This window comes from Acartia tonsa, chromosome 14 (genome assembly GCF_053477335.1).
Source record: "Acartia tonsa isolate MP-2025a chromosome 14, ASM5347733v1, whole genome shotgun sequence".
In the NCBI taxonomy this organism is placed as follows: domain Eukaryota; kingdom Metazoa; phylum Arthropoda; class Copepoda; order Calanoida; family Acartiidae; genus Acartia; species Acartia tonsa.
This window is the reverse complement of record NC_137273.1, coordinates 25,795,907-25,819,481: the sequence shown is the minus strand read 5'-3', so window position 1 is coordinate 25,819,481 and position 23,575 is coordinate 25,795,907. Positions and strand designations below refer to the sequence as shown.

General features: G+C 29.4%; 3 protein-coding genes across 9 annotated transcripts in view; 1 reads left to right on the top strand and 2 right to left on the bottom strand.

Annotated features, from left to right (window-relative positions):
- Positions 1 to 12,378, bottom strand: part of LOC145305762 (uncharacterized) — a 260,360-nt gene extending 247,982 nt beyond the window's left edge. For both annotated transcript variants that reach the window (XM_080147544.1, XM_080147548.1), the window contains exon 1: positions 12,352 to 12,378. The gene's annotated coding sequence lies outside the window, so the exon portion shown is untranslated. The remainder of the gene's footprint in view (positions 1 to 12,351) is intronic.
- LOC145305765 (uncharacterized) overlaps positions 1 to 23,575 on the top strand; it is a 98,871-nt gene that overhangs the window by 29,668 nt on the left and 45,628 nt on the right. The gene's annotated exons all lie outside the window — the stretch shown is intronic.
- The window catches only part of mGluR (metabotropic Glutamate Receptor), a 154,126-nt gene that overhangs the window by 89,536 nt on the left and 41,015 nt on the right, over positions 1 to 23,575 (bottom strand). Inside the window, exons 2-6 of the mRNA XM_080147549.1 lie at positions 17,259 to 17,333; positions 16,499 to 16,572; positions 13,424 to 13,526; positions 12,000 to 12,096; positions 2,472 to 2,574 (exon numbers count right to left, since the gene is read on the bottom strand). Coding sequence (XP_080003675.1) covers positions 2,472 to 2,574; positions 12,000 to 12,096; positions 13,424 to 13,526; positions 16,499 to 16,571 — 376 coding nt within the window. The 5' untranslated portion in view covers position 16,572; positions 17,259 to 17,333. The remainder of the gene's footprint in view (positions 1 to 2,471; positions 2,575 to 11,999; positions 12,097 to 13,423; positions 13,527 to 16,498; positions 16,573 to 17,258; positions 17,334 to 23,575) is intronic.

Sequence of the window (23,575 nt, the reverse complement as noted above, 5' to 3'; positions counted from 1 at the left end):
TAATAAAAATAAAAGTGTTTCAGTTATTATTAGACTTTGGGTACAGGGATCTAATTCTAGAGGGATAAGACAATGGCTGATAAATTTAGTTGTATATCCCATGATGATACACAAACTGAACCTTTATTGTTGATTACATAGTGGTTGAAACGTTTGATCACTAAACCTATGAACCAACCAATTAAAATTTAATAAAAGTCTCCAAAGTTGTTGAGCCAAGAAATAAAAAAAAATGTTTTTATAAACCTTCCGGGACTAGTGTAATAAATAGCCCAATGTCCCCTCCCTCCCTAGTTATTATTAGACTTGTGATACACTATTGTATAGTTCAGGGAGGGAGGGGACATTGAGCTGTTTACTTAATCAGTCCCCAAAGTGTTATAACGGTGTTTTCTTACATTTGGGTTAAAACATTGGGGAAATTCAGTATATTTTATTTGGTTGATTTATTAAGCTGAGTGTTTAAAAGTTTCAACTTCTTAGTCTTAATCTACAGAAGGGACAATTTTTTGTATCATTATTGGGGATGTACATCAATTTTTTAGACATTGTCTTATCCCTTTAGATTCTTGAATAACATGTTATTTCTTGTTATGTACTTGTATTTCTTATATTGTACAGGGATCTAGATAGAGAAGACAATGGCTGATAAATGGACGTGTATACCCCATGATTATACACAAACTTACCCTTTCTGTTGATTACAATAGGTGGTTGGAACGTCTTATGAAACCAATTAAAATTTCAAAAAATTTAAAAAGTTGTTGAGCAAACAAATGAGTTTTTATAACTTCGGGAACTTGTGTAATTAACAGCCCATTGTGCCATGCCTCCCTAGTTTTTATTAGACTTTTGGTACACTCTGGTATAATTTAGAGAGGGAGGGGAAATTGGACTGTTTATTTCACTTGTCCCCAAAGTTTTATAATTGTTTTTCTAATTCATTAGGTTAACAACTTTTGAGAATTTTATTGAATTTTGATTGGTTGGTTTATTAATTTAAGTGTATAAACGTTTCAACCGCTAAGTTTAATCTACAGAAGGGATAGTTTTGTGTATCAAACAAATTTCATACTTATATAATAGAGGTAGGCCGGATACCGGATATCCAGATGATTTATAATGCAAGATATTTGGTATCCGGCAAATTACCGGATATCCGGCCGAATAACCAGATATCCGGCCGAATAACCAGATATCCGGCCATATTACCGGATATTTGCTAGATATCTGGCCAGCATTATAAATCAGCCAGATATCCAGTATCCGTCTAAAAAAGTATCCGGCCCAACCCTATTATATATGTATGCAATTTGACAATTTTGTATTTGGAAGATTACTTGCTACCCCTTCATATGTTATAATTGAGACTGCCCCCATTTTTTTTGGTAAATTTCAGGTATATATCAACACACTTGAATTGAAATTTTGTAAAAATCTTTAAAATTGGGATGGTACAAAAGCCCCAAAAAAGCCATAAAAACAGGTTTTTTTTGCAGATTTTAAAAACTTTGCAGTGCTTGTACCGTCGCAATTTTTGTATTACAGAAAAAATATTTTGCATGGGTCATTTTTATGCATAAATCAACCATATTTTGGCTGGGGGCAAAAATTTTAACAAAATTTTTCAAATCAATATCCATTTATATTTGGACGAAATTACATCTGTTACGCCGAAAACAGTAAAAGTGTCTGACTATGACGTCAGAAATAATTAACAATTAACCAATGAGAAGCCAGTATTCACAATGGTAAAATATATAGCGGCCTCTCATTGGTTAGTTGTTAATTTTTTCTGACGTCATAGTCAGACACTTTTACTGTTTTCGTTACGCCAATAGCCTCCAGTGAATTTGTTTAATTATGATTTAAATGAATATTTGACTTTAGTTGATACTAACAGTTTTTTCAAAGCTTTATTCCTTGCAGTTGGGAGCAAAGAATGTATTTTTCAATGGGATTAAACACTTAGATATATTGGTCTACGAAAATTAGGAACCGACAGCCGCTTGTAAACCTGTAAATTTGGTGCTCACAAAAATTACTAAGTATTAGGAATAGGTTAGGATATTAAGGGGATTTGTAAACATATAAAATATTGTCTCCGTGCGGTTGATATGGAGCTGATATGCGGCTGTAACGCGGCTGAAGAAAAAATTGTTAGGCTATTATGGCCTTTTTTATCAGGTAAATGAAATAGAAAGATAACATGTTTGTTATGTTGACTGTAAAGTTCTCATATTTAGGAATCAGATGTAACCACGATTGTGTAAAAGGGAAATATTGTCCCTTTAATAAACCCACCCAATAAACAACTGAAACCCATCAAAAACATTGGGAACATCGTACATTGGTCCAAAACCTTTAAAAAAAGAATATGGCATTACATACACTAAAATATGGGTTAATGCACACACCTACCCCCCCCCCAAAAAAAAAAAAAAATTTGTTAATATACCATTAGATTATACCTGACTCACACTCATACTGCGTCTCCATGTCGAGGCTGTTCAGCGAGGACCTGATGAATTCAAGAGACTGGTTCAATGCAAAGGTGTCTCGCGAGCAAGTATCCTAAAAATAATGGATATATAATACGTGGATATTGGGAAGAGGGAATTTTTTTAGTCAGTTTAGGTGGGTTATATAGTCAACAGCTTTTGGAGGGGATTTTGTAAATCCATATAAGGGGGGGGGGGGGATGGGAGTATCGTTATATTAGCCAGCTGGAAGTATAATTATAATAGGATTGGCAAAAAAATTGGGCAGTATCCATTACTTAAATACAATACAATTATTCGGTATATTAAAGTAACAGGATGTGTGTCTGTCATAAGTCTTGTTACAGCTGATTATTTATAAGTAACTTGCAATGGTTTCAGTTCTCTTTCAAAATGTAGCTATTAGAGTACTATAGATCTGTAATGTAGCTTCATACATATATGTAGGTACTGGGAGGGTTTTTAACTATGGGGTAGGGTACCACAATCCTCCCGAAACAAATCGCCCCTAAAAAAATATTCCCCCCCCCCCCCCTCGCTAGTTTTATAATAACATAATAAGTTTTTTTTTACTATTTTCTTAAAATAAATCCTCTAAAATATAAATAAATGTGTATATATCCCTCCATTTGTGATAAATACTGATATAAATCTTCCCTTTTCATCTTATTTTATGATAAAAACGAGACGAATACTAATATTCAGTTATATTATAGGGATAGGTCAACAGAGAAAAAATAAATTTTCCTTTTTGCCAAGTTATAATATCACATATTTATCACTTGCCAAGGATAAGACAATTCATATCTCCAAGGATGATAATAATTAAAGGGTGAGCAAAAAAAAATGCGTAGATTTTTAAAAGTTAAATTGTGCGGCTTGTGTTAATAGTAGAAAAATGTTACGCATACCATTAGAACCAATAAGAAGTCTATTTTTTAGAAATATAAGAACGATTCCTCTGCTACGCATAGTTAGGGAGCTACATGTTAAAATGTCCCAACTGACTTAAAACTTCACTTGCGAGTAAATTTTGGGACATTTTACCACCTAGCTCCTAGATTATTTGTAGCACAGGAACCGTTCTTATATTTCCAAAAAGTACAGTTCATAGCGGTTCTAACGGTATGCGTAACATTTTTCTACCATTAACACAAGCCGCGCAATTTGAATTTTAAAAATGTACGCGTGTCTTTTTGCAAGAATTATTGTCTAATATTTACTAATATACTCGCAAGTCAAGTTTTAAGTCAGTTGGGACATTTTAACATGTAGCTCCCTAACTATACGTAGCAGAGGAATCGTTCTTATATTTCCAAAAAATAGACTTCTTATCGGTTCTAATGGTATGCGTAACATTTTTCTACTATTAACAAAAGCCGCGCAATTTGAATTTTAAAAATCTATGCATTTTTTTTTGCTCACCCTTTAGTTGAAAAGTTTGAACACTAATAGTTTGAACCAACCAATCAATAACTAATAATAGCTTTTAGAAGAACTAAGTTTTAAAGTTAATTATATCGTTCATTCAACTTTCCCTAAATTCCTGAAAATGTAGACAAACAAGGGAGGAAAAAATGATAAAAAAATGCTTTATATGCCAGATAACTGTTTTGTCCGGGGGGGGGGGGGGCATTCAATAATTCAACCACCTCATTTTATCTCAGCTACTGATAGAGCTATAGAGTTAAAAAGAATTATAGTTCCCAGTTTGATAAGGAATGCACGACTAAAACACAGCCAAAGTCACATTTTTTCACCCTTTGGTGTTTGTTTTTACTTAAAACAAACTTTTCTTAATCAAATTCTTTATTCTGAAAACACATGTTAGCTTTTTGGGGTGAAAATTTTTATTCATATTGTATTAGAAAATTTTAACAAGATATCTTATTATAAATTTAGCCATCTGTCTTATGTTTCATGTACACGGTTGGACCCTCAGATGTCAAAACTTTATTTTAGTGTTTGGCCAAAATGACTTTGCAATTGTATCTGTAAGTACGTCTAATAACACCCTTTGCTATTTTTAAAATCCTAGAAAATTTTTTTTGCAAGAAAATTGCATAAATTCGCAACCTTTTTTAGAACCACTACATAACTCGAGTTTTAAACCTTTTTATATAAAATCCTTTTTACAAAAAATATCAATAATTACTTAAAATTAAACCTGAAAGAAAAAAAATCTCATTACACGTGTTAATTTGCATGTTTTAGGTCTTTTTTTGAGGAAAGTATAACTTCCACATTTTTGACAATAATTATATTTTTTTAACATTTCAAAGTAAAATATAATAAAACTTAAACGATTTTTCTTGAATTATCAGTTGAAAATTTCATCAAACATGCAATTTAAGTGATGAAAATTTAATAAAATCATTTTTTGAATGTTTAGAATTACCAATTTTCTACATTTAAAACAAAATGTTAACAAAATTTAAAAACATTTTAACATATAACTTCAAAAATCAATAACATTTTATAAAAAGATGTTTCAAAAAATAAATCATTAAAAGGTATTAAAATGCATTTCAAATTACTTAAAATTAAAACGAGAACATCTTTTTACAATGTATTCTGTGAAATAGAGTTTAAATGACATGATTAGTGAATGAAATATTTCCTAAACTCATTAAGCCTTTTTGTGACTATATTAAAAATAATTTATTTTGTTTTATAGTGTTTTTTTATTCAAATATTTGACAAAATTTTCCCTACGTCAATAAAATAAAGTCAGTTTTTTACTGTTTCCAGGTTTTTCTTCATAATTATAACAATTAAATATAATATAAATCTTCATTATCTTTTATTTGAATTATCATACACATTAAAATGTAAAGTATAAGCTAGAATAGCACTTTTTTTAACGAATATTTTAATGACATTATATCAAAATAATTCCTCTTAAATATCACACAACATATGATTGGGAAGTATAGCCATTTCTTGGAGGTATAATATTTACAAAAATACCATTAATTCTGTTTTTATCAGAAGTTAAAAAAATTGAACAATTCTAAAACAATGGTTGGCTGTCTAGATATTGAGTACACTAAGACTACGGCTCTGTTCTATTGAAATAACGTTGCAAAAAGAGGGGTTCTGAAAGTAATCTACCTAATTATTTTTAAAGAACCAACAAGTACTGTCAGTATCTTTTTTCTTGTAATCTAGCAGACAATCAAATCATAACACATAACAGATTTATCGTATGGAATTTATAAAGTTATAATTGAAAAGAAAAGAACCTAGTAACAGTGTCGGGCTGATTATGACGTAAAAAAAATAATTAGCCAATGAGAGGCTACTATAAATTTTACCATTGGTCAATAATGCCCTCTCATTGGCTAATTTTTTTTTACGTCATAATCAGTCAGACACTATTACTAGGTCCAAAAGAAAATGAGAAATTTTGTTTGTACCAAACCACGGGCCTACAAAAAATGAGATTAATTTTATTTTCTAAATCGTGGTCAATTTTTAACATCAAGCTGTACTAAGGTTGTGTTTTTCTAACCTTGAAGCTAATTATAGTTATTTTCAACATAAAAATAGGTCACTTAATTGCTTTATGTATTTTTAATGACTCTATTATACTATATCATTTTCTATTGTCCATACATATCAATAGTTTTAGTAGCAAAAGCTATTAAATAAGCCTTGATAGTCGGTCTTACATTGTATTGTATTATTTAATAGATAGTCCAGGAATAAACAATAAATTGATTTACTTTCATAACTACTGGCTGAAATAATTGGACTCTACTAGTTTAGAAATAACCAATTAAAAATCAACGAAAATACTTTAATATTTTTAGCCAACAAATAATTAACGTGGTAATAATTTTTTTAACACCAGTGAATTTCACAGTCCAATTGGCTTGACATTTATTGTTAGGATATTATTGTCCTTGCTAATAAGTCTATTTCTTGTATTCATTCGAATCCGGTGGATAAAAACCGGTTCTCATCCATACGAAAAAAACTATGTCTAGCATCGTATTATATCCAGCTTTCTACGAATATCTATATCAGCGGAAAGCTGTTTATAATACGATGCAAGAAATAACTATTATCAATACTTTTATTAGTTTAATGTAAAATAAATGGAAACAGGAACCAGTATGTCCATAAGTAGCGTAGCAATAACAAGCTACTAGTATTTTTTAGTATTAAAAAAGAACAGTACACAACAATTAATAAAGGAAATTTTTATTTCATTAATTTGATTTTCTAAATCTACTACATTTATTTCTTTTTCTAACTGGCTATTAAAATAAATCCTGAAATATATAAATGTTCACTTAATAAAAATATGAAGATATCATAAAATTTTACAATTTTCTCCAAATAATTATTTAAGCATAATAATTCTAATTAATTTGAAGTACGTTTAATGAGAATAAAATATATCTTAATTAAATCTATTTTTAAAAATCTTTTGGAGTTGAAATTTTAGAAGGGCGAATAAGTTATTTATACTGCAAGCGGTTACGCCCCTAGATACATCTAGTTGCACTTTAGGTAAAGAAGGGAGGGGGGGGTTGACCCTACACTTTACATATTAGTTTCAAAAAAAAGTAAGAAAAGGGAAGGGGATATTTTTTAGGGGGCGATTTCTCTTGGGAGGTTCAATGTACACTCTCCAAAATAATTATAATCTTCACTGTAAGGAATAACCATATGGGTCTTGAGATCTTACGTTACATACAAACACATCTGACAACTGTTCATAATAGGATAAATATTATTAATCTACATACTATGATAATGAGATTATTATACTTTTGCTAAAACCGCTTTTAATACAACCCTACAGACTAACTGAGGTAGAAATTATTAATTAATGAACGCCACTCTATATGTTAAGACTAAAGATGTTTTATTGTTTCCGCAAAAATCCTGGATCCATATTTGACAGAAAACAAGGGTGACTTCCATAACTGAAAAGTTCAATAAACAAAAAGATGTTTAAGAAGCGTATTATCTTTTATCAGAACAAGATTTCCCAATGTACTATGATTAACACGGACTGACTTATATACATATAGAAAATCTTTACTTTAGTCTAAACGAATAATTAATTCATCCTTTAATCCTACTAATTGAAATATTAAGATAGGGAGGGATATATAAACTTTTAAAAACATATTATCAGTCTAATGCATGTATTTTCACGATATAGATTTAAGGAACTGCACAAAATAGCCCAAAGCAATATTCCAAGTGATTATGTAACTGATCATTCTAACCATTTTTAAGATCAAACTTGGCACACATCTAACCAACTTATAAGAAACTATACTCTTATCAATTTAGAAAATTTGTCTGTTAAAACATGTCAACCTGCAGGAAAGTTATTGGCAAAATTTCTGTTCTATTGACCTTTACTTCCATCCCTGGATGACATTATATTGAAATTCCTAGCCGGAACTTTATACAAAACTTGATGAAAATTATTAGTTTTTTTTCACTCTAGTTTGTCATAATTCTTTACTTTATATAACCTTTGTGGGACTGGGGATTTGTTTAAAAAGAAAGAAAAAGTCTGTTTTTAAAAGCGAAGCTTTTCTATAATTAGGGTCGGTCCGTCCGTCCGTCCGTACGTCCGTCCGTACGTCAGTCCGTCCGAGATAGATAGCTTTTATTAATTAATTTAGGCATGTTAGAATTGTCCTATCGATTTCAAACTTTGCATGATGGATCCTGTAGTAGTTTGGTACGATTTAGAAAGCGTAGCAACTCTATAGTCATTACCAGAATGTCCGTACGTCCATTTTAAACATGTCGATTTTTTTACTTTTTTAACAACAAATTTTTAAGTGATCTAATTATCCGTTTGATCTGATTTTTGGTATATTGATTCCTGGGACAAAAAAGAACAATATTATAAGCGAAGCAACTCTATAATCAAGTCTTAAAAATGTAAGTATGTCCATAAACATTATCCTGTATCAAGCAGTTTTTCAACAAATATACTCACAATTTTGTTTCCATTCTTATACTTTTATGTTCTGATTATTCAATAATTCAGACACTATACAAGTATTAATGTCCGTTTGTCCTACCGTTTCAGTGCTTCGCTTTTATGGATGTTGTCATCCTTGTTTATTTATATAATAATAGCACAAAATAGCAGGATTTATGTACTAGCTATATGCCGACGTGATAATCAGGTAAATTAGATCTTATAACACTTTAGCCCTTAATAATCAGCCGCTTGCCCCTCTAGCGTTAGGGACGTACAAGGGGGGGGGGGTGATGAAAAAGCATCGACGTCCTTGCGTCTAAGATGTAAAAATTACCCCCCCCCCCCCCCAAATAAAAAATCTTGGACGCCCTTGCCTAGCATTAAAGGGCACTACAACTAAATGGGTTGGAAAAGGGCAGAAAAGTAGCCTAAAACCAACCCAATACTTAAATGAAAATAAAATAGCCTAAAACCATTCCATGACCTGAAAATCTTCCTTAAATTGAGAATAATGGGCTAGACCAATGTATCAATGTTTATAAAGAAAAATGGTACTTCTGTAGTGTAAATAAACTGAAAACACATTTTATTTCATTATTTCAGCTTGTTAAGCTAATCTTACAATGTACTTCAGTTTTTAACAATAAATGAGGCACTTTATGTTAAAGCATTTCTTCAGAAAAACTTTCCCTGTCCAAGAATTTATTGAATAAAGTTTATCGTCTAATTTTAAGATTTTCATTAAAAAAAAGTTTATAAATAGTTCAAAATATAATGCAGCGTAGAATTAATTAAACAAGAATATTTATATCCAAGGTTAGCAAAATTGACTAATAAAGAAATATTTTTTCTTAAAAGGAAAAGAGAGCTTTTTCTATTAAATATATATTACGACGTTGGGAAATTTATGGACAGTTTGACTACGCCAATGAAAAATATTAAATATTTATGAAATCCCTTATTCTATAAGATAATTTTTTACGTTTAAGAGAAAAGTTGAAGTATTTTTTATTTTCAATGGTCTAACTTATGAAGTCTAGCTTTTGGTTAATATATTATATATTAGGTGTGCTACTGATGAGCAATTTGAAGCCTGTTTCTTGCTGACGATTACCTTTCCCTCCCATTGTATAACCTTGGTTGGTGTTTGTTTCCCCCCCCCCCCCTTATCCGCTCTTCATCTCCCCTTAAACCCTTTAAATATAACTGTTTAGTTCCACTTTCATGTCTGCTTTTATCCTTGTTATTTTGGCAGAATTAAAAGATGGATGAAAGAAAAATTGTGATGCCCTTTGAGTCTACTACGTCACAATATGACCGACAATGTATATTTCAGCGTCATGTACAGCATGTAAAGCAACTTTTTTAGAAGCAGTACAATTACGAACAGCGCAAGCCGCAAATGATAATTAAATAAAGTTTTATTCTACAATTCTAAATCAGAAGTAGCCAAGAAAGAAGAACATCATAAATATTTTTTTAATTTCTTAAAATCTCAGGTTCAATGTACAAACTATACAAATCTACGAACAAAATACTAACGTCCACTTATCTACTCAAATATGAATGTAAAAATTAAAATTAAAATGACTTGAAAACTTTTAACTTGGAGAAAAAGTTTTTGGCTTTACAGTGGTAAAGGAATAAAAAAAAGAGGCCACAATTTTTAAAATTTTGTATTTAATATAAAATAAGAATAAAAAATTATTAGCAAAGATACTCTATAATTCATATTGTTTGTCTCTATGCTGCCAAGAAGAAAACGTGATTTCGTAAAGACTAATGATCCTCCTTTTTATCGGTATTTCAATAATGTCATTGGCTTTTTTTTTAACGATTAAAATCTCCCTTTGACTAAAAGGAAATGGTAATGGGGAAATTGGACCCTAAAGAAGAAATGCAAAGAAACTGATTTTTTATGTGGAGATATCTTTGAAATCAAGATGGAGAAATGATATTCCCTTAACTTATATAAAAGATAGATAGAGGAAAAACTTTGGCTTTTTGTCATTTTAGTTTCTTAGCGATGCTTTGCTCCGCTACTTGTTACTTTGCTCATGTTATCATCCTTGTTAAGGCTATGTTTTACTTTTAATGTATAATGAACCCATTGTTGGTATGCATTCAATTCCGCATACATCCATATTTAAGTAAAAAAACTGTGTCTGTCAGTTTGTGTGTGTGTGTTTTATCAGGGAGCGAGGGGACAATGGGCTGTTAATAACACAAGGTAGTTCCCGAGTGTTAATGATACCGTTTTCTAATTGGTAGGTTTATTAATTTGAGTTTCAACAAGTTTCAACCACTAATTGTACTCTACAGAAGAGGTAATTTAGTGTAGCATATTTGGGCATTAATTTAACGGCCATTGTGTTATCCCTTTAGATCCCTGGTTTTATATTCGAAGAAAGACAAAACAGCAAATATGTTAGAAGAGTTGTTAAAAGATATAAGCAAGAGAAGGAGGTATTTTGTGCTTTTAAAATAATGTATGAGTATCTGATTCTTTGAGAATGTGTAATATATATGCGGCAGTGTATGTACACCACCATTACTACGCTCAATTAATTTCTAGCATATTTGGTAATGTACTGAACACTGTACACGGAGACGTAGAAAAGTATGCTCAATAAAATTTAGTTCCCAAAGTATATCAATCTTTCGAATCAGGGATTATACATTTCTTTTTAGGGGTTTTCTTTCCCTCTCCGAGTCCTCATCCTTTTTTTTATGACGTCAGAATTTGTTTTTGAGCGACTTTTTCGTCTTCCCTATAGATCCATGATTTAAAAAACTACCCTAAAATTCATAACTCTATTGGTTTAATTATTTACGAGATCTTAATAGACAAACAAACAAACCTTTACTACTCTTTTAATGAGGTACTTTTACACTTCAATCCTTATATTGGTTACCATTCCGTTTTACTGGATTTTTCAAAAGTTTGTCTATGTTGCTAAGTATTTATATCTTTCTTGCTGAAATTATATTTTAACCTAACTAAAAAATGCAAAAACAATTCTTTTACATTACATTAATTTTTGAGAAAAAAAAATCTTTTTTTAAAGACAAAGCTTTTCTACTTCTTAGGTGTATCTGTCCGTCCGTGCCATAACTGTCATTGAAAATTGAGGGTGTTAGAATCGTTCTATGTATGTAGAAATTGATAAGGAATTATCTTTAAAAACGTAGTCAGCGCTTGAAAGTTCGTCTTACTATTATTCACTAATTATCAAGTTTCCTGGAGTTAAAGAAATTTGCAACTTATCTATACATATTTTTAGGGGGGGGGGGGGGATGAGGTACTGGAGTCTCTAGTAAGGGTGAGCACTGAGCCCTTTGACACGTAGACAATGGTAGATACAGAAAAAGATAAACCTGAATTTATATTTAGCAAATATATCTACAGGCTTATACTTAATATGTTAATGCAATAACAATTCTGGATTTTAATTTTGAAAAAAAAAAATAACAAAATCAAACAGACGGACATCCTATTACTCTATGCTGAAAAGAAGAAATTTACTTACCTGTATATTGACACCAAGTGTAATATTTGGAAGAATCGCTGGATCATTGTTAATCTTGTCTACAGCAAATAACATCGCCTCCATTCGTTGGAGCCCCCTGCAGAAAAAAATATGTTGATTTGTTTAAATTGGTGAATCTTTCTTATTATACTATTATTAAAAACAAGATTAACAACATACATTAAGGAGAAGCTTCTGAAATCAAAACTAAAACATTTGCTGCACATATAATTTTAAAAACTTTTAACAGTTATAAATCTATCTCAACTATAACATTTATAAATTAGTAACTACTGCTGCTTCATAACGAAATATATTTCAAAGAAAAAAATCTTCATTATCAATCGCATCTCTTGTAGAAGTGAATCAAGCAATATTAAAAAACTGACCAAGCTAAACTTAATTCACTTCATTAAGAAATGCGATTGATAATGAGTATTTTTTACTTGAAATATATTTCGGAATGATAAAGAAGTCTTTTTAAAAGCGAAGCTTTTCTATAATTAGGGTAGGTCCGTACGTCCGTCCGTACGTCCGTCCGAGATAGATAGCTTTTATTCGTTAATTTAGGCATGTTAGAATTGTCCTATCGTTTTCAAACTTTGCATGATGATTCCTGTAGTAGTTAGGTACGATTTAGAAAGCGTACCAACTCTATAATCAATACCAGAATGTCCGTATGTCCATTTTAAACATGTTGATTTTTCTACTTTTTTAACAACAAATTTTTATGTGATATAATTATCCGTTTGATCTGATTTTTGGTATATTGATTCCTGGGACAACAAAGAACAATAGTATAAGCAAAGCAACTCTATAATCAAGTCCTAAAAATGTAAGTATGTCCAAAACATTATCCTGTATCAAGCAGTTTTTCAACAAATTTACTTACAATTTTGATTCGACTCTTTCGATACTTTTATATTCTGATTATTCTGTTCAGACACTAGACAAGTGTTAATGTCCGTTTGTCCTACCGTTTCAGTGCTTCGCTTTTATGGATGTTGTCATCCTTGTTTTAAATTGGGTTGAAAAGGATTTATAATTGAATGATCAAAAAAAATATTAATTCAAAAATGAGAAAACGTTGATTTGAATTTGAATATGTTTTTAAACAGCTTAGATCGAGTATATTTGATGTTGCCATACTAACGTATTTTATATTTAGACTTAATTTTAATTGATTCGTAGCTTATTAATTTGTGTCTAATCGTCATAGGAATCAGTAGTTGGCCAATTCTTCTATGTATACCCATAGACTAGTGGTCACAGGTTAAGTGTCTGCAAGTCGAGTCTCGATTCAAGTCTTTGGCCAGAATTTAAAAATTCTACTGCTGCTTATCAGGCGCGTGATAATAAGGTCATTAAGGAACATAAAGGGTTGGTTGTCTGTTGACATTAATAAAATGGTCTATAAAATATACCTGTTATATAATTTATCACTGCAAGGTTGTCCGGGGATGTCACTCTTCTCATGGACCGGGAAAAGTCCGCCCAGGACAAAGTCTCCGGGTATCCGGGTCCCACCTGGAAGTACAATATATTAAAACCTTTTTTATTATTTAGTTTTTGAAATATTTCATATTATATACTTGATTTTTCCATCATTCTGAAACGCTTGAGGAAATGTTATTTTTTCGGTTGTATTTCAGATAGACGCCTGGCTTTTTTGTGAAGATTCCCTGTACCAATTTACACTTGTATATAATTTACTTAGTCCGTCTGTCTGTCGGTCATACTACAACCTGCAAGACCTACAATTTAGAAAGGTTTTGTGATTTTCTACTTGAACAGATTTTTGTATGACCACTGATTATATGTTTCCCCACTTACAGATGTTGTCATCCTTGTTTTATATTTTGTCTGGACGCGACATTACAATGCGGAAAAGGGTACTTTGCAACTTTATGCAGAAGGAAATTACAAACTTTGTAATTTGATACAAACTCAATCAGGAAAGAGGAAAAAAATATTAAAAACTTCATAAACAGAATAGCCTCAGACAAAATAGCTTTGTACAGAATAGCCTCACAACAAAATAGCCTCAGGTATAAAATAGGTGCGGCTAGGCAGGTCAGAGGCGAGAGCTGCGGCCATGATTATTATTAACAGTTGAGGCTTTTTTTCTTAAGTAATTATTGCGAAGCTATTTTGTACTCAGGCTATTTCAACTAGAGGCTATCTTGTCTTAGGCTATTTTGTATAAGATCCAGACAAACAAACATTGACAAATATAGAGTAACAACTCGTTTAGTATTAGTAAGGTTTCTGAAATTGCATGATTATAGGATTAAAAAGGGCATTTTAAAACTTGATTAAAGAGATTAAATCTAAAAACTAGTGAGTATTATATACAGCAGCTTATCAAAGTTTAGTATCACGGTTGCCGAGCCTTTTAGATAATTTAAAACATTATTTAGAATACATTTCTCTGCTAGAAAAAACCAGTGATCACGAAAAGTTGTTTTTGTTTGTTTAACTTTTAATAAAATCATTTCAGTTTAATAAACGTCTAATCAATCTTTTTAATGACATTAGAACTAAATTAATTGTATTTGATAATTATTTAAATTTAAATTATTTCTCCGATTATATACAATTAATTTCAGTTTGATATAAACTGGTTTTTTAACCGCAATAATAAATGTACATCGTGAGATTTTACGTAGGTTGTTTACGACAACGTAAATTAATTTTTAAAAGCGTAGCTTTTCTATAATTTGGGTCGGTTCGTCCGTCTGGAACGGTTAGCTCTTTTTGTTAATTTGATTTCAAACTTTGTATGATAGTTCCTATACCATTTAGGTACAAATTAGAAAGCGTAACGGTTAACAGAAGGTCCTTTACGTCCATTTTAAAAATACTGTTTTAACACTTTTAACAATAACTTTTTGTATAATAAAATTATCCAATTGGGATACTGATTCCTAGGACAACAAATCATAATGCTTTATGCGAAGCATCTCTACAATAAAGTTCTAAAGATGTAAGTAAGTCCTGAAACATTTCCCTGTATTTAAGCAGTTATCAACAAATTTTCTTTCAATTTTGTTTTGACTTTTATACATTTATATTCTGATTATTCAGTTAACTTTTTGTTAAAACCAACAACAAATTATATTTAAATCCAGTAATTAAAATCAGAAAAAATAAGACAATTTTACAATTTACTTTCTTATTTCAACTTTATCAATTTCAATGTACTACAAAAATGTAAATAAGAATAGTTTTGTCTGACTTTTTGTCGATTATTATTTTTAATTAATTTGATGTATCTTTTCAATATTATGATTGAAAAAATAGTTGTATTTATATCAACGTCAAAATGTGAAAAAATAAAATATATCAAGATAAACCACCCCTGAAAGAATACTGCAACTCTATATAAAGAGCCAAATACATATGTGAATATCAATAGTGTAGATGCACTACCAAATTCCTATCTAATTTTGTAGGTACAAAAATTAAAATGGATAGAAATCTATTTTATTCATTTTGTAATTTTACGGAAGGCTGATTTCCAGATTTAAGAAAATTAATTAATAGAGAATAGATAGATGGATAGACAAAATAGATTAATAGATAAATCTATACATATAGTAAATAATTAGATAGACAGGTATATAGATATATAGATAGATAGATAGATAGATAGATAGATAGATAGATAGATAGATAGATAGATAGATAGATAGATAGATAGATAGATAGATAGATAGATAGATAGATAGATAGATAGATAGATAGATAGATAGATAGATAGATAGATAGATAGATAGATAGATAGATAGATAGATAGATAGATAGATAGATAGATAGATAGATAGATAGATAGATAGATAGATAGATAGATAGATAGATAGATAGATAGATAGATAGATAGATAGATAGATAGATAGATAGATAGATAGATAGATAGATAGATAGATAGATAGATAGATAGATAGATAGATAGATAGATAGATAGATAGATAGATAGATAGATAGATAGATAGATAGATAGATAGATAGATAGATAGATAGATAGATAGATAGATAGATAGATAGATAGATAGATAGATAGATAGATAGATAGATAGATAGATAGATAGATAGATAGATAGATAGATAGATAGATAGATAGATAGATAGATAGATAGATAGATAGATAGATAGATAGATAGATAGATAGATAGATAGATAGATAGATAGATAGATAGATAGATAGATAGATAGATAGATAGATAGATAGATAGATAGATAGATAGATAGATAGATAGATAGATAGATAGATAGATAGATAGATAGATAGATAGATAGATAGATAGATAGATAGATAGATAGATAGATAGATAGATAGATAGATAGATAGATAGATAGATAGATAGATAGATAGATAGATAGATATATAGATAGATAGATAGATAGATAGATAGATAGATAGATATATAGATAGATAGATAGATAGATAGATAGATAGATAGATAGATATATAGATAGATAGATAGATAGATAATTACCTGATACATTATAAATGATGAAAGATAGATAGATGAGACAACAAACAAGTCTCAGAATCACGCAACTATTCATCCTGAAAAAATAATATATCATGCTATCAAATGCCTTGTTTTAGTCTAACTAACATAACTTTGCGATTCGCTAAATTTTAAATTCAAATTTAAAATTGTTCAATAAATTAGGCAAAATAGTAAATTTATTGAATTCAATATTTTGCTCAAATTTTCATATTTTTCTTGTCTTGCAACAATATTTAAAGGTTATGCATCAGGGATTTGATGGATAAAGAACTCCATAAATAAAATAAGAACATCCGTCCTATAAAATTATATAGATATATTTGTCTGTAGCTGACAAATAAAACAAGAAGCTAAATACTATGTTCACTTTATTTCGTGAGAAAATCACATTTTTTTCTATTGATGTCTTATTCCTTAAAGTCGAGATTAAAAATATTTTACACGGGAAACATACACGTCAATTACTAATGTTAAAGATATACAAAAAGAGTACAATTTTCAAAAGACGAATGGATATTAGATCTAAAATTCAATGAAAAATGACATAATATTACATAACAAAAATTATACATATAGACAATCGAACACTCTATTTCTTGACAAAAAAGTAAAACAATCAAAATTAATTTTAACTGCTAATTTAAATCATAAACTTAATATTTTAGACAAGGTACTCATTCTAACTTCAAGGGGCAGAGCTGCTAGTCAGGAGAAAAAATAATTAAATATATTATCCTACCTTAAGTTTAAAATTGTAATTTTAGTTTGATAATTGTTAAAAGAACAACAACACTCATTTTTCAATGAATTCTCTGAAAAAAATTTCAAAATTAATTTTATATTATTTTTCTAATTTTCATAAATTAGCATTTGAAAAGAAAACTAGGTTTTGTTTCATTATACAAACAGAGCATTAATTTTAATTATAAGGGGAAAGACAAAATCAGAGTTAGGACTTCCAGACAAAGGATTTGTAATCAAAATGTGGATTTTATGTCAAGTGATTGAATACAGATTCTCCAATTTAAAACGAAACTGAAAAATATTCGGATAAAAACTTCCCAGAAAAAGTATTTATTCTAAAGGAATTAAACTACTAATAACTGCCTTATTATATAAATGAATTGTGTACACCTTTTAATATATAATGTTATCGGATTGTTCTTACACTGTGAAACTAGTTACTTTTGGTGATTGTCCATCTAAACTTCCCATATTTATTGTCTACCCTATTCTACAAAATAATTTTAAGTATTATGCATATATTCATTTCTTTTAAAAACGAAAATGTTGATTCAAAACAAATTATACAAGAAAAATGAAATTAACATGAAAATTTAAATTGTTAGTAAAATGATCGTAAAAAAATCATTTCTTGAAATCATATTAAGAGCTTAGATCAGTATACAACACATTTTAGTTACAGAGAAGCTGCGCTACTAATAAAAGTAATTTGGTAAAGTAATCGTCTAATGGGTAATTTTTCTGGCTTTATTACAAATTTTCTTGTGATTATTTTGTTTGCTGAAGTTGTAAATAGATTTACCAAATATTTGGGAATAACTTCCTTTTAATTTGTATTGGCCCAGCCAATCTCCCCCTAAAACATGTTATAAATTTCATCTTGATTAGTAACGAATAGAATTTTGAGGGATAAGACAACAATAACAAACTAAACCATAAATTAAAAATATTGGTTCAAAAGTTTGAACTCTGTTAGTTTGGAACTAACTAATCTCAAAATTGTGACGGTTCAGTAGTTTTCGAGATATTAATGCTTAAAATATAACAATTACAGTTTAATACTACAAACTATAATAGTCCCAATAAAGATCACTTTTAATTTGCAGAAAAGTTTTTGTCGGATAATATTTTACTCTTACTTTGTTATTTGATTTTTTTGTGGGGGGGGGGGGGCAGTTGATTAATGGTCCAGTTTGAGTTGAGGGGATAATGGAAAGTATTTGTTATTTTAGCATTGAGCTGCTACTGACTCTACAACACAGGGAAAAAGAACAGTAATCTATAATACAAAGTTTCTGTTATAAAGTAAGAAAAGTGTCTTGACTAGTAGACATGAGAATACGCCTTATCTTTGGATCAATTGCTAATGATTTCTATAACAATAAGAAATGATGTTGAAAACGTGTATCAACTTAATAATAAAAATTTTGTAAAATAAAATTAATTTCAAATTGTAAAGTCTATATAGTATATACAATGTTATAATATATATACTATCTGATTTATCGAGAAGTTTGAACCATGTTTCATGCTTTTTTTTACCAATAAAAATAATCTTTTCATCCTGAATAAACCTCAATATTTGTTTGCTTAGAAAAATGCAGGAATTTAGAGGTAGGACAATGGAAAATAAATAATCTTCATTCAAAAAAACAGTTCTTTGAATTGTGATTCTAGTAGCAATTATACTCTGAGGGAAAGAAGGGATGTAAATTGATTACACTGAAATTGCCCCTTCCCTCCCTGAAATAAATGTTTAAACAGTACAGGGAAGAAGGGAACATAGAGCTGTGTATTACACTAGTTCCCAAAGTTTTATAGTAATGTCCTCTTATTCATTGTCTCAACAACTTTGGGAACTTTTTATTGAATTTCGATTAATGTTCCATTAAGATGAGTATCAACAACCACTTACTCTAATCTAAAGAACAGGTAGATTTGAGTATCATCATCGGGGATGTATATCATTTTATTGGCCATAGTCTTATTCATTTAGACCAGTTGTCAAATAAAGTATCATTCTCTACAATATTTAAAAGAAATATAATCATAATTTCAATCCATACATCTGAAAGAGTACAAAGGGTTTCTATGTATATGAACTAGGTAATTTTCCTCTAAATTTGAATTCAAATGACAAAGGGACAGACCCTAATTTTAAGAAAGCTTTACTGATTTGAATCTTTTTATATAGCTTATTATTATTTTAATACAAGTATTTAGGCTATGTATACTAAAGTAAAGGGTTATTCTTTGTATTAGCTGAAAGTCTTCCTCTCCATTTAAATTCAATTTAAAAAAAAGATGTTTTATTATCTTATTGAAAAAATAAAACATAATAAAAGATTAAATGTAGAGAAATAATGTAAATCTTTAAACTGACAAAAAATATTTGTATGTATTTTATTTATCACTTAAATATACAGTTTGCAGGAGCTTTTGTATAATTCCTAATATCAGCCTGTCCGTCCGTATATATGCCTGACTGTCTGTTTGTCCGTCTGTCCGTTTGTCCGTCTGTCTGTATTTATACAACTTATTACGGCCGTATGTACAACTGATATGCTCGCTTTTTCCAAAGTAATTTTGCTGTTTTTACTTTTGGATGTTGTCATCCTTGTTCTAATTTTGGTAATGGTTATTAAGGCGCTAAATCAGAACTATCCGTAACGCATTAACAGACATAAGTAAGGACTAGCCTTAATTTTGGAGAGAAAAAAATCGCTAATCATAAAACAAGATTTATCTTTTATGTAAAATAATCAGTTTTTGTATATTTTGATTAATCCAGTAATTTTACAAAGGATTACATTCATAATTTTGTTTTGTTTTTTCTCCAGAAAAATCTGAAAAAGAACTTTAAATTTAAGAATTAAATTTCAAAATTAGCACCAATAAAAAAACTGTATTGTTTTTTACTTTCGATTAAAAACAAGATTAGGTAAAATTGTGTTTAAATTTGATCTTAAGCAGAAGCTATATTTTACTAAAATAAGGATGTCAGCAACGTCTGTAAATTTGTCGCTGCTAATCTGCTGAAATTCAGGATACTGCTTAAGGATATACGAAAATTTTAGGTCTTGATTATAGACATTCTTCTTCCATAACATTTTACCGTGTTGTCATATGAATCATTATTTCAAATATTCATAGGAGTATTCTATAAAAAAAAAACTTGCCAAAAAAAGATAAAATGTTTTTTTTTATAGAATATAGATAGACATACATACGAACTTTCTGGTAATGGTCATAATGTTGCTACGCTTTATAAATCGTACCTAGCAGTTTGCCAATTTTAAATCGATAGAACAACATGTAAAAATTAACTATCAGATCTATCCTGGACGAGCGTATGTGACGGATAAACTTACGGACAAATCCTGATAAGAGAAAAACTTTGCTATTAAAAGTTTGGACGTCTTTGGTTTATATCTTAGCTCTCTGAAGTTATTAAGTCAGACTAACTAAAATGTAACAAGTTCAAATAGAAGGGAGTTTAAAACAAATATAAAATACTTAAATATTATTAAAGTCAAATTTGGTATTTAAAGGTATGTCCTCCCTCTCTAAATTATTATTAACAAAATTAACCCTTCTCTAGATTAAAATCATTGTAGGAAAAGTTTGACAATAAAGGTTTGTACAACAAGAATTAATTACGAAACCTAAAATTTTATACCATAAAACTTTGGGGATAATTTGAATTCCAATGTCCTCTACCTCCATGATATGAATAGATTTGTTTATGAAATTTCTGTACAGAAATTATGAGGGGTTTTATGCTATTTTCTTAAATTTCTAGTCTCATGTACGTCCCTGGTTCTTGTAAGAAAATTTGTTTTTAACGATGTCGCGCCGAAACAAAATTACTTTGAAAATAGTATAACCATCAAGTCAATAAAAGTTTTGGAGCAAGATCCCTTTTTCCCAAATGGTGGCCCAAATAATATTCCCCATTTGTGGATAAATATATAGGAAAAATAGGAAGGATATTTTTTTAAAATTTTGTATTTTTATCATACATTAATATAACCAGTATCAAAGGGGGAAAAAGAAGGGACAGAAAAATATCCTTAAACCATCCAAACCCCCAAGCTTTAATCTAAAAGTTAAATAGTTTAAAACAATCCCGAGACCTATGCGACGCTTCCCTAAACTTAATCCGTTCAGTAGTTATTGAAATGAGAAATCGTATTGATAATAGCTCAATAAAAACAAGTCTAATCTAAAGGGGGTAACCAACTAGATATGATTGTCATATTGGGGTAAGGGGGGGGGGGTGGCTACTAATAATCAAAAAAAAAGGAAATGTCCCAACTTTTTCTACAGACTAATTAGAAATTATTGAAATGTTCGGCTGCACTTTGCCAAACTAATCAACTTTTTTGTCGTTTAACAATCATGTCTATGAGGAGCGCAGCAATAAAAACATTTTTTGCTGGAAAAAAACTCAACATAAATTTTAAAATTATTGTAATATTTTTGCCATTTATCTACCTACTATATGCATAGGTAAGTCTGAAGCTTTAGATCTCAATGACAATAGATCTGAATAAGGTTTCAATTTTTGGTTGCTTAACATAGTTCATAGAATGAATATTTTTAGATTTCAAACTTGGGATGGTTTTAGGCTGTTTTTTCAATCAAAAAAGAAAAGTCCAAATTTTAAATTTTTTAAAAAGAAAGCTGAATATATCTTAGGACTGTTTAGACAATTTTCTTCGTAATCCCCCCCCTTCCCTCTCACCCACAAACCAATAAAAACTCTAAGTTCCAAATAACGAATCTAAGCCCTTAAGAAACAAAGTTAATATTTGTAATCAAAACACTAAATTTGTAAAAAATATCTACTCTAATTTAAGTATGGCAACTCATAGTAAATAAGGAAATATTTTTAACAATCACTGTCGGATATACTAGTTATAGAGAAGCTACGATAATATCCTTTGTTTCTTGTAAATCTATCAGACTATTTATTTTTTTTTAAATAAGAGTAGACATAGTTGTTTTAACGATAAAGTATTATTTTCTAAAAAATTTACCTTATTTTGACAATGCTAATATTATATTATTCATTATCTTTCATTTGCCAGACAAAATAATCATTTAAAATAAAGGATGATAACAGATAAAAACAAGGAAAATTATGTGCATAAGTTGCAAATCAAAAATGGCTAATATTAAAACTTAAATATAATTAAACTGTTAATCATAAGAGTGTGAGGGAAACTAGGCTTTATAGAATTTATTTATGTAAAATTGAGCTGTTATGAATCTAAATATTTATCAGAATAGCAATTGTAATATGATAATAAAAAAAGACAAGACAAATTGCTACTATCCATTATATAAAAAGATTTAGAGATAAGACAATGGACGATAAATAATATTCTTCCCATGTGTGTTATTATGTGTAAAGTTGTAGATTGTTGGTAGCGGATTAATTTTAAGAGAAAGAAATTTATAAAAAAAAAAATGAATGGTTGATGGAACTTTTTAATATGCAACAAATTTTTTACAGAAATGATTTTTGATCTAAACGTAAATTAAGGAAGAATATAATCGTCAGTCCTGAAACTGTTGGCTACAATTTATCTAGAGTAGCAACTCTAAGATGAAAATTACAAAATGATTATTCCTAGGAGGATTAGGCAGCATGTATGCATTAGTTAATAAGCAAAGCATCCCTATAATCAAGTCTATAAACCCCAGTAAAATTATATAAGATAACCTTACATCTTTTCTGTTTTGTCCGTCTAATATAATGAGCTTCACTTTTATGGATGTTGTCATCATTGTTAAATATGGCAATACAAGAATTATAAAATTAGAATACCTTATTGTTTTTTACGTATTAATTTTTTTAGTAGACCAGCTACTTTATCTTGAAAGGCTTACTAAAATAATATTCTTTTGATTCATTTTTTCATGACTTTTCGAAATTTAACACTTATATAACATCTTAAACAGCTCAAGAAAGCTTTATTTTTCTTTACTTATAAAACAGTAAAATATTGATATGGTTTTAGGCTTTTTTGCTTTTTACTACCCCTTCAAATAGAGTTTTCCTTATGGTTATAATTGTTCTGAATATAAGAAAAAATTAATTTATTTCCTTAGTTTAATTATACCAGGCATAGAAGCTGGGACCTATCAATCAAATCAAATTGTCTTACAAACCATAAATGCTAATAAAAGTCACAAAATTATCAGTTATTTTTTTTCATTGATATAGGGAAAAGCCTATGAAACATACATTATTATTCAAGACAGGATCTTTAAAAATATTTTTTTTTTCACAATTTCATTAAT